This window comes from Odontesthes bonariensis, chromosome 7, assembly GCF_027942865.1.
Source record: "Odontesthes bonariensis isolate fOdoBon6 chromosome 7, fOdoBon6.hap1, whole genome shotgun sequence".
Classification (NCBI taxonomy): Eukaryota; Metazoa; Chordata; class Actinopteri; order Atheriniformes; family Atherinopsidae; genus Odontesthes; species Odontesthes bonariensis.
Genome location: NC_134512.1, coordinates 26,396,152 through 26,407,302, shown reverse-complemented (window position 1 = coordinate 26,407,302; position 11,151 = coordinate 26,396,152). Strand labels below are relative to the sequence as shown.

General features: G+C 39.5%; 1 protein-coding gene across 1 annotated transcript; it reads left to right on the top strand.

Moving 5' to 3' along the window:
* Nucleotides 1-6,368: 6,368 nt before the first annotated feature.
* Nucleotides 6,369-11,151, top strand: LOC142384252 (phospholipase A2 inhibitor clone 09-like). Its single transcript, XM_075470348.1, has 5 exons — nucleotides 6,369-6,458; nucleotides 6,765-6,925; nucleotides 9,475-9,543; nucleotides 10,129-10,194; nucleotides 10,396-11,151. Exons 2-5 carry the CDS (start codon nucleotides 6,787-6,789, stop codon nucleotides 10,776-10,778), a joined length of 657 nt encoding a protein of 218 aa, XP_075326463.1. The 5' UTR covers nucleotides 6,369-6,458; nucleotides 6,765-6,786; the 3' UTR covers nucleotides 10,779-11,151.

Here is an 11,151-nt window from a genome sequence, read left to right as displayed (position 1 = left end):
CAGTATTTTGTTAACAACAGAATATATAAAACAAATCAAGAGTTAGAAATGAGACCTTTCACATTTCGTTAAAAATATGAGCTCATTTTGAATCTGTTGGTGGCAAAAGTTGGAACAGGGCAACAAAAGGCTGGAAAATTAAGTGGTTCTAAAAAAGAAACAGATGGAAGAACATGTTTCAACTAGTTAGGTTAATTGGTAACAGGTCAGTAAAATGATCGAGTATAAAAAAAAGAGCACCTTAGAGAGGCAGAGTCTCTCAGAAGTAAGATGCTCAGAGATTCAGCATTATTCAAAATAAATTCAAATTGTGGAGCAATTCCAGATCACACTTCTTCAACGTCAAAATTGCCAAGACTTTGAAAATTCATCATCGTACATATTATCATGAAAAGATTCAGAGAATCTGGAGAAATATCTGTGCGCAAGAGACACTGCTGGAAATCCAAATTGGATGCCTGTGGTTAAAAAGACAGACAGGATTCTGTCATTTAAATCACTGTATGGACTCAGGAACAATTCCAGATAATTTTCTTCGTGCACAGTTGAATGTTCCATCCAGAGATTCAGGTTAAAGCTCCATTACGTAAAGACGCCATAAACATGATCCAGAAATGCCGCTGTCTTCTCTATAGAACTGAATGTAATGGCATGCTCTCTGTCTGTCTGCAAGCTGCTGTGATGAAGGCTAGCCGCAAATTCAACATGGCAGACTCACCAGGTGTGGCCAATCGCTCTTCAACCGTCCAGATCCAGATATAAGGCTCTCCTTCCCGGGCTCTCCCTGTGCGCCAGCCAAGCTGCATCCCACCACCTCCCCATTTCCACCCGGTGTCTCAAGGTCCTCGGTCTCTCCTTCCTTCGTACGACTCCGCCACCAGGTTTGGGTCCCGGGGGGGAAGATATCCATCATCTATCTCCCTTTGCCGGACTTTCAAGCTCACAGCGGTTCAGCTTGCATGTCCTCCGCCGGGGCCCGAGCGCCAAAGAAATCTTGTCAATAAAACCCTTTAATTGTCTTCTTCTCTCTCTGCGTGAGTCTCTCCAGGTTGAATTCAGTTTTAACACTAGTTTCGCAATGAATATGCATATAATATAATATGCCTTGTGCACATGCTTGCAAGTGATGAGATATACATTTCAGACGACACTGTACCCCTGATTCAACGATAACACAATCAAGATGTGCTGCAGTCCATCGCAGTGGTGGTCCCCAGAAATTTAACGGTGGGAAGGGGTTGATTGTTATGATGACAGAGTTTACCTGTTTAATAGGTAAATTGATAGGTAGCTAGATAACCACCCCATCAGTCAACTCACACAAATATTTCCCTGTTGCTCCATAAGCCACTTACTGTAAGCCCTATAGTCACAAATAAAATTACTGTGGTCATCAAACAGTTTAACAGAGAAGGGATGTCAATCTTTACATCTTGTAATTCATTCATTCCCGAGGTTAACATCAGAAAACTGTAACAAAAGCAGAATAAGGGAATCCAAGATGGCTGGTCTTAGTGTGGTCAGTGTATCTTGGCTTTATAGCTTTTACTACTGCACATGGCCTACTCTCCACTTATCACACAGGCTCTATCATATGCTTGAGCTATGAGTTTCTTGTTGGCACCATAGGAAAAACAGGCTGTCCACTCTTTCCAATAACAAACTGGTAGTCGAGTTAGACGTTGCACCCACAGGCGGAAACTAAAAGAAAGCGTTCTTGCATTGTAAGCTGCACGTCGATATATCTAATCACAAGCACAAGCCGTGTCAGTGCTGAAATGTCAGTGGTGTCATCGGCTTGGATGGCTACGAACTTAGCAGACTTGACCTCCTCTGTTACACGACCCGTGACGACCCCGAGCATGCACTTCAGAAGTTTGTTCTGAACGGTCTCTGAAGTCCAATTGAAAACAGTGGAAATCATCCTTGCCACAATGAAATGCCAGGATTGTTTGAGCCCTCTCTTTCATCTTTGCCCTGCAAGGCAAAATCAAACACACCATAAAATTTCAAACAGTCGAAGAGGCAAACTAGGATGTATTAATTTCTGCTTACCTCATCATTGTGTGACCGTGAACTACCAGCCTGTAGCTCTCATCTAACTGGGTGGCAATGTTCACTCGGCTAAACATTGAAAATTTCAACGGTCCATATGGATCTTGGTCAAATCATGTTTCCTCATCTTTTCAGACAGATGGTGCATGTTGGTGACTCCTGTAGTTGTCCTGGCGGTGGTGTCTGCCATCAGTGTGAAACAAGTAAAGCAATTATTCAGTCGGTTATTCAAATTTGGTTATGGAGACCTTGACTTTTTTAAATAGCTTTCTGTAGCTAAAATAACCTCCCCCAATGACACTTAAAAGACCACAGTCAACATTCCTCTGACGTTTTTTTTAAGATAAAGACATTTATGAGCAGCCTCTAAAGTAGACTGACACTACGCTCCTCCTCCAGTGGTGGAGCAACAGGGGTTTTCCATGCATGTATTTCACCTTTAATGTTGCACCACAACCAGGACAGCACATATCCAAACTGGTATCTTTACATAGATTAACATACACTCACCCTACCTGCTCACCCGCTCAGCTGCTGCCCAACCTGAACCAGAACACCACATGGGAGCGAGCCTGCTCAGAGGCCCAGCCAATATCACACCCTCACCCATACAAATGTAGCTTGGATGATAATATGGAAGCAGAGCAGAAGTGGGGGAAATATTATCAGGAAACACCAACACTTCTTTTCCACATACGCATTTGCAAGCCAACCGCAATAACATTGATTCCCGCGAATCGTGGAAATCTCAGATAGATGAACCAAACCCTGCGCTCCATTTTTTTTCCTTCCCCATATTTGGTGAAATAGTATGCTGAAATATTTTCAGTTTTGCTGTGGATTTCAGGGAGAGAAGGCAGGTAGTTTGATCAATAAAATAGCAAACAGGCAAACAAACTACTGGCTTTGAAGTAAAAACTGATCACTATCTTTTGATCACATTCAGGTAGAAACTTCATTGTGGTATTTAGCCAGCACTGGTATTAAAATAATGGGAAGCAGTGTACCTTATGGAATGCATGCATAGCGTCTTAGTTTCATGGACATACATACAACATAAAACTGAATGGGAAAACTACTAACGTTCGCTTCTCCCATTGCTGAAGTGAGGCACTTTCTTAATTCCACAGTTGTGGGCGATAGTGACAAAGAGAGGCTTCACCATATGCTTTGATTCTCAATTTGGTGATAATTAAAACTAGAGGACCTAAGGGTCCTTGATGGTTTGTAGAATTAAATCAGTACTGAAAAAAAAGCAGTAGCCATAGATGTTAACAATACTGTAACATGTCATGTTTTCCATGCTTTGGTCAGCAGTTGTGCAGTTGTGTTTTGGATTTTTGTATCAGGTTTGAGGTGGATTTCAAAACTCTAATCTCACTGTGAGAATGTTGACACAGTTCACTCCCTGCAAGCTAAAAAACAGATGAGACCGTAGCACCATTTCGTAAACAATTCCTCAACACTGTAAATTCAACAAGTTGAGTTTACTTAAAGAAATTTAGGAAACCGATTACCTTGGGAAAAGTAAGTAAACAAACTTAATTTATTTGAAGTAGCGTGAAATTATAATTTCACGCACACTTTTACCAAGGTAATCGGTTTCCTAAATTTCTTTTAGTAAACTCAACTTGTTCGAATTTACAGTGAACATCTGACCGATGAAACCAACAGTTTCTTCTTCACTGTGTGTGATTTAGAATACATGGCAGAAAATCAGTATGTAGGTTTTCACATTATAGACACTGTATGATCTAGAAAGGCCATACACTTCCCATCCAACCTGGTTTAGTTCAAACTGATGACAGGGCAGAACATTAGTGTTGTTTAATGTTTTTGTGGGATTTTCAAATGGTGACATATTTAAAACTCCATCAGGTTTTGCTCGGGTAAGTTAATGGGAAGCAGTGTAACTTATGGAATGCATGCATTAAACAAAAGTCTCTCGCCAGGGTCTTGTTTTTATACCACAGAGTCTTGTTTTTTTTGTGCGTGTCATATTTCACTTTTTTTTAAACTGCTTTTCATTTCCTCTGGGCTGGATCTTTCACATATCTGACTATGAACTGTTTTCCTCATCACTTGTGTTTCCTGTTAATTGATCTAAAGTGCATTTTACTCCGGATTATCCCTTTAACCGTTCTGGGATTTGTAAACCATCAGCAGGCTTTTCAAATCAATCCTGTGACTGACTGGAAGCCAGAGTAAAGATTTTAAAACTTGGGGTGATGTGTTCAGATCTCTGATGTGTTCAGGAAAAAGAAAGATACAGAAAAAGAAAAGCAGCCGTAAGTGACATATTTGCAATAAGGAAAGTAATATTCCAAGTTCAAAGTTGATGTTTTAGAGCTAAAATACTTAAACAAGGTCGATACTTAAGATCAGCTGGTTTGTTGAAAAGTCTGCTCCTCTGGACTTATCGAGCATGATATAAAAAAAATATACATATATTCATAAAATAAAACATTAGATGGTAGGACATAATATAAGCTTTATAGATAGGGAGCACAGGTTCTGGCAGACTGATGAATCCAATCTGCCACTCTATTGACTTTAACAAAAAAAGATGGAACTTCCCCATTTACTAAAATGAGTAATGAAAGTGTCCTATTCCATGTGTTTTGTATTTTCAATTCTGTTGAGCTTTAGTGCCTTTCCTGTGTCACACCTGGTTTTGATGAAACATTTGATGTCTGAAAACACGCTGTGCATCATAGAGAAGAGGCATGAATCACAGTGTTTAAGGAGGTGGAGCTCTGTATCAGGACTAGCATTAAAAAGTGTGCTCAACTAAATATATGAAGGACTGTGTACAGTTCTGTCTTTGCTTTTATTTGATATCAAGTGACCTCGTTGAGCCAACCCAAGTGTCACTATGTTGAGAGGACCGCAGTGGGTTTCTGAACTCCTTATAGCTGATGTTGGCCCCTGCTTCTTAACAGCATTTGACTGTAATCAATGTCATCACAGGCCAACATTATAATATCGTGAACTGATCATGAGAACTGTGCAGGGGGGTAAGCAGCTTACCATGCAGCTTACATAACGATTGTGTTTCAGAATGCATTCTCAGGGAATTGAAATTAATTCAGTTTGATGACACGTTCAAGAAATAAAAGCACGTATCTTACTACGAGCATCAAATAAAATGAGAAAACCTCCCAGCTAGAACCTCAGACAATTGATTAAAAGGTCTACAGTACATGAGCCATTTTTGGGGGTTTGTGTGGAGAAAGCAAAGCGTAATAACGTGGATCAGTGAGTGCGCGGAAACAATTTCTGTTAGGGAGAACCATCTCGGCACGAGAACGGGACTTGAAGTGTGAAACTTTAATGCGGCGTGCATCAGTTATCACTAGCCAAACGTGGTTCGATCGACCGATAACACCGCGATCATCACTAAAGCAAATAGTGGCCCAGGGCCTCCTAAATTGATTGGCTAAAGCCCCTGTAAAATAGGCCTAACGACGCCCATGGCAAGCAGAATTTAGTGATATATATACAACTATCAAAACAAGAAATCTCTCAGTAGATGATTCTTTATCAACTTATTGATCTATTTAACATTTGATTGATTAGGCTCAGCTAGCTGTCACTCCTGTCTCATTCAGCTCGTTTACAGTTGCTGCAACTTGTGCTAAATGTGTCTGGTTGGAAAGTACAACTTGTGGTGAGTATTTTCACTTTTTGAGCCCAGTGTAACTAATGTTACCGTCAAGCTGCTGATGCTGTCAAAATCATTTTCAGTCTCAATTGAATTGAGTTCAGTTTTATTTACATAGTGCTAAATCGCAGCAAACGTCATGTCAAGGCACTTCAAAGAAACAATCCAGTTAAAGACAATTAGAGTCCAATTCACTGTAACACGATCATAATCCAATCAAATCAGATTCATTAGATACCAAATAGTTCCCATTGATACAGAGCTGCCTAGCAAAGGAAACTAATGGATTGCACTGAAACTTCTCTTTGATCCAATCTCCACATCCTGAGCAAATAAGGACATCAAAACACACACCCAACATCAAGTAACTCAAGATGGAAATTAAGACTCGATACCATTTTCTGCTTTGAATTCTTTTGTTCAGAGAATATAACAGAACATATTACAAAAAGGTAAATTTACAAGAAAACAGATAAACTAAAAAACTAAAAATCTTGGATTGAAAGAGGAACTGCTGCTTATAGGAACTACTGTTTGTAGGATACATAAGACTTCACAAAGATTGAACATCTGATACTTTCACTTCTCTTTTGTGTTGCACGCTCAGCATTTTTAACTGCTTTTCATTTCCTCTGGGCTGGATATTGCATAAATTTAATTTGAAATGGTTTGTTTTGTGTTACTCGAGTTTGGAAACAGCAAAGGAACATCACATTCTGGAGATTCTCCTATTTAGTCTGTAAGTTCCTTTTCCAATGATAATCAGAACATGATTAATGTCACATTTGAATGGTACCTTCTTTTTAACTTGATTTTTTACTTGTGTGTAGAACTGAATATTATTTAAGTGTTACATGATGAAAACCAATTGAAAGGACACATACACTATCATGTATCTGTTGCAAAGTGGAAACTATCAGAGACTTGATTTGTGATGAATTCAAATTGTGAAATGGACTAATCTCATTTGTTTTTTACACCACGTTAATAACTAACTACTGTATATTTGTATTTAAAAATTTGTATATAAAAACTTTTTCAACAGTATTCCACTTTACACCAAGAAGATGAGGCTTTATCTTCTTTTCTGCGTCCTCTGCTGGATGGTTCATACAGGCTGCAGTGAGGAGCCGGGTCCCCCTGGTTCCAAATGTGAAAAAGGGGATCCGGGAATTAGGGGACCCCCTGGAGTCCCTGGATTGCCAGGTGAAAATGACTAGCTTAACTTAACAACTGTTCTCTCAACCACCTTGTCAAACAGTGTCAATGAATGCAGCTCATTTAGACTATTTGTCAACTCGTGGTTGCGTAGAACATTTCAAGACCGTCCCTCCACTCTGATAAAATCCTGAGTTTATAACCAAGCACAATCAGTCACTTCGGTCAGATTTACTTCAGATAATAACCTGATGCCACTCCTATGCCTGTGTACTTGGACAAAGACAATGGTCTTGTTAAAGTTAAGCTGTAACCATAGTTTACCTCAGCTGTTCATGTCACCGTGCTGGCTGTTTTCATCCAGCATTAACTCACTTGAGTTGCTGGCTCTCTCTTGCTTCTTTGATACCATTTTATAAACAATCAGGGGAAAGAGAAGGCTGTCAAATCTACTGCCAAGAGAACATAGCCCAACACAGCTAAGAATTTATGGCAACATTTCCCAATTCATGGCAAAGAAACTAACAGCAACTTAAATTGATACATATCGACTCTCCAGACTCACATATGGTCCTTTGCATAATATCACTTTGGTCAGTTGCACTTCCCATTCATGGATACGTAATTTGTCCACAGAAATATTACGAGTTCTGTTAATTCCGTGTCCCCTGTAGTTCGTAATGTCACCGAAGTGATGAAGAAATAATTTGATATGAAAATGGCTTAAAAATGCGCCCGATGACTGCAACTAAAGCCGTGCAATCAGCTGTTGCCTCATCATGATGGCACTTTGATGGGGAGGTCCATGAAGGGGGTCTTCTGGCACCACACCTTCAGGTAGTGGGAGACCCTCGTTCATGGCAATATTATGCAAAACGCAGCATGCCAGATTTCTCTGGGCTATAGAGCAGTCCACATTATAGAATGGAGACAGTGTTTGACTTATTCCTGGTCCTCCTAAAATCCACGATCATCACTTTTGTTTTGATTGTTTTCAAGATGAGGTGATTGTGATTGATCAGCTTCTTGTACTCAGCCTCTTTTCCATCACTGATACAGGAGATAACAGGACTCTGAGTTGTAATGGAAGTCCAAGGTGTACAGAGTGGAGAGAATCAGTGAGAGTACAGTGCCCTGAGGTGCTCCTGTGCTGCTGACCACTTTCTCAGACACACAGCCCTTCAGTTTCACAAAATGTGGTCAGTTTGTCAGGCAGCCAATAATCCAGGTGGTTGTGCAGACATTTATATGTATATTCTGGAGCTTCTTACATAACAGTGTAGGGTGATTAAAAGCTCTGGATAAGTCAAAGAACATGATCCTCACTGTGCTTGACTCAGACTAAGGTTGAAGAGGTGCTGAAGAATCTTAGTTAGGTGCTCCTCACAGGACTTCAGGAACCTGGATCTGACACCATCTGGACTTGCAGCCTTGTCCTGTTTTGAGGTTGTCCAGAAGGATTTGAGCTGGTTCTGTACAATAACCTACTTGTTTTTTTTTTGTTTTTTTTTTTACCAGAGAGAAAATCAGCTAAGACCACTGAATATGTATATAAATAAGTTTCTGTTTCACTAAATGCAGTTCTCACGCACACACACAGAATTAAGAGGACCAATCAGGACCAATCAGGATCTGAATGCTTTGTAAAGTTAACTTTGTAAGCTAATGCTTCCCCGAAGAGAAAACACCAATCTGTCCTTCCTCACATTGGCAACAACACATCTCTTGTTACTTCTTCCATTTCTCTCGTCTCTAAGTCCCATGTGACACTCCACCTTTTTCCGGGCTTTAAGTTACTGTCAAGCATGATAGTGCTGTCTGAAAATACCCAAAAAGACTGTATTTTGTCATTGTCAAAACTAATTGGTGTTAATATACACCGTTACGTATTTATTATGGAACCACACTGCCACCTAGCGGCAAGTTTTAGCCAAACATCTGGTCTGAGTTACAGGAGACAAGCCTTTTCTGTTGCTCTATATTTACTTGTTTAATCAGTTATTTACTGCCTTACATTTAGGTTCACTTCGATGAAAACAAGGTTTACAATTAGTTATCATTCTTTTCTTTTTTTTGTATACATATATTTATCTTAAATCTAAGAAGTTGATCAGCGTTTTTCCTTAACTCTCTTGTGTGATTCTAGCCATCCATTTTCCATACCTTTTTAATTAATTTAGGGTTGCGGGGGGGCTGGAGCCTATCACAGTCACCAATTAACCTGACATTCATGTTTTTGGATGGTGAGAGGAAGCCAGAGTACACTGAGAGAACCCACGTATACACGCGGAGAACATGCAAACTCTACACAGAAAGACCCCAACCGGGAATTGAATCTGGAACCCTGTTGCTGTGCTGCAGTGCTAACCACCGCACATAATCCTCTACTGCATTTATAACCTTTCTATATGAATTTTTTTTGCACTTTTTTTACTCTTAACCTTTGTCTGTTCAAATGTGTTGGCCTTGGTATTAACCGTTACATCTATTCCTGTTTACTTACGCAGAGAGTAATGATAGTTGGAGTCAAGTTTTTCCACGTGTACACATGATTGGCCAAAAGACCTGAGTCAGATTCTTATTCTTTTTGGACTCAGGATCTATGGGACTACGTGGACCACGTGGACCAACTGGGGAACCTGGACCAGCAATAGTGTGTGGACCAGGTGATCAATATTTAATATAGCTACCTGAGACATTTGTTGAAATACTTTCAGTAATTGTTGTATTTATCTTTTTGCATCTCTTGATGCACATTATACAGCCGTAGAGTTATTATGGATGAAAGTTTTTTCTTTCTTTATTCCTAACTGTGCACAACTCATGACAATAGGTACAGACACATTTATCTGTGATGGACAGAGAAAGAGGAGAGCCTGTATTTTGCATCCAGATCTGCAGTAATTCAATCTCTGTAATGTTTAATTGATTCAAATTATTTATTATTATTATTATTCATTTTTTAATTTTATCTCATTACATTATAATAATTGATTACAAGATTGAAAGTATATGTGATTTTCTTTTTAACAAAAAAACATGCTCTTGGGTTATGTAATTAAATTCCATGCACATCTCATAAAAGCATGGTCTGTCACATTTGCAAAAGTATTGAGATCTAGTCTGCTTTATATTGTAAGGTGCATGTTTCTGTGAGTTACAGAAAAGACATCACTGATACAGTTATCACATCTGTGAGCGACATACAGCTGAATGAACTTTGACACCTGAATTTACTCTTTTCAAATCAGATCTCTTTGGTCCTGTTGTTCGGGATGTTGAAACTTTACAGAAGACCATTGTTAAGTTAGAATTGGGTAAGTACCCTATTTAGCGACCATGGATTTGAATTCACTTTGACACAAGTGACACAAGTGATGTGTGTAGATGGTATCATTTTCAAGGAAAAGAGTACACGTCAGCATTAAGAATTAAGAACAGTTGAACTTTTTTTTATACCAGATGTGTTTCCTTGGTGATTCTTCCTGATCCGCCGCATGTTGTTGTCTTTTTTTCAGCCATAAACTTTAACTTTGTGAGGAAGATTGGGCAAAAATACTTTGTGTCCAACAAGGAGAGAGGCTCTTTCCTGAAGGCCTCCGAGTTCTGCTCCCAACAAGGCTTAGGGCTGGCTCAGCCCCAGAGTGAGGAGGAGAACAGCATGCTGGCTCAGCTCTGGGGTGAAGATGATAAAAACGCATGGATCAGTGTCAATAATAAAAAAGCTGATGGGAACTTTGAAACTAATATCAACAATCAGCCTCTGACCTTCACCAAATGGGGAGAGGCACAGCCAGATGATACCATTAAAGATACAGGCTGCACTATACTGTCAGATAACGGCTTCTGGCGTGTGGTGCGAGACTGCTCTTTGGATGCTTACATCATCTGTCAGCTGTAGGCCAAGCTGTGACTTTAAGGAGCAACAAAAGAATGTTGTATACCTTCCTTTTGTCTGTTGACATGGTGCAGATATTAAATCAGTTTAAAAAAAAAATAATGTACTTGACCTCATGATTTACAAAGCAAGCAATCTGTGCATTTAAAAGATAAGCTGAATCGGTGCTCAGTGGAGCAGGAGACCAGGCTTCCTTTCAACAGAGGGAATATACGGGTCTGCAATGAGCTGTGTGGGGGGAGGCTGGGCTAAATTTGATATTCCGAGTTCATCATGTGAAGGGTAAAAATAGAGTTATAATCCTAATTCCAAAAAAAGTTGTAATGCTGTGTAAAATGTAAGTAAAAATTCAATAAAATTGGCAAACATTATAAAA

Excerpts from the sequence above, each read along its gene's own strand:
- LOC142384252 (XM_075470348.1), top strand. The coding sequence starts at position 6,787 with ATGAGGCTTTATCTTCTTTTCTGCGTCCTCTGCTGGATGGTTCATACA. Across the intron at positions 6,926-9,474 it reads TGGAGTCCCTGGATTGCCAG|GATCTATGGGACTACGTGGA; the intron begins GTGAAAATGACT and ends TTTTGGACTCAG. Across the intron at positions 9,544-10,128 it reads AGCAATAGTGTGTGGACCAG|ATCTCTTTGGTCCTGTTGTT; the intron begins GTGATCAATATT and ends TTTTCAAATCAG.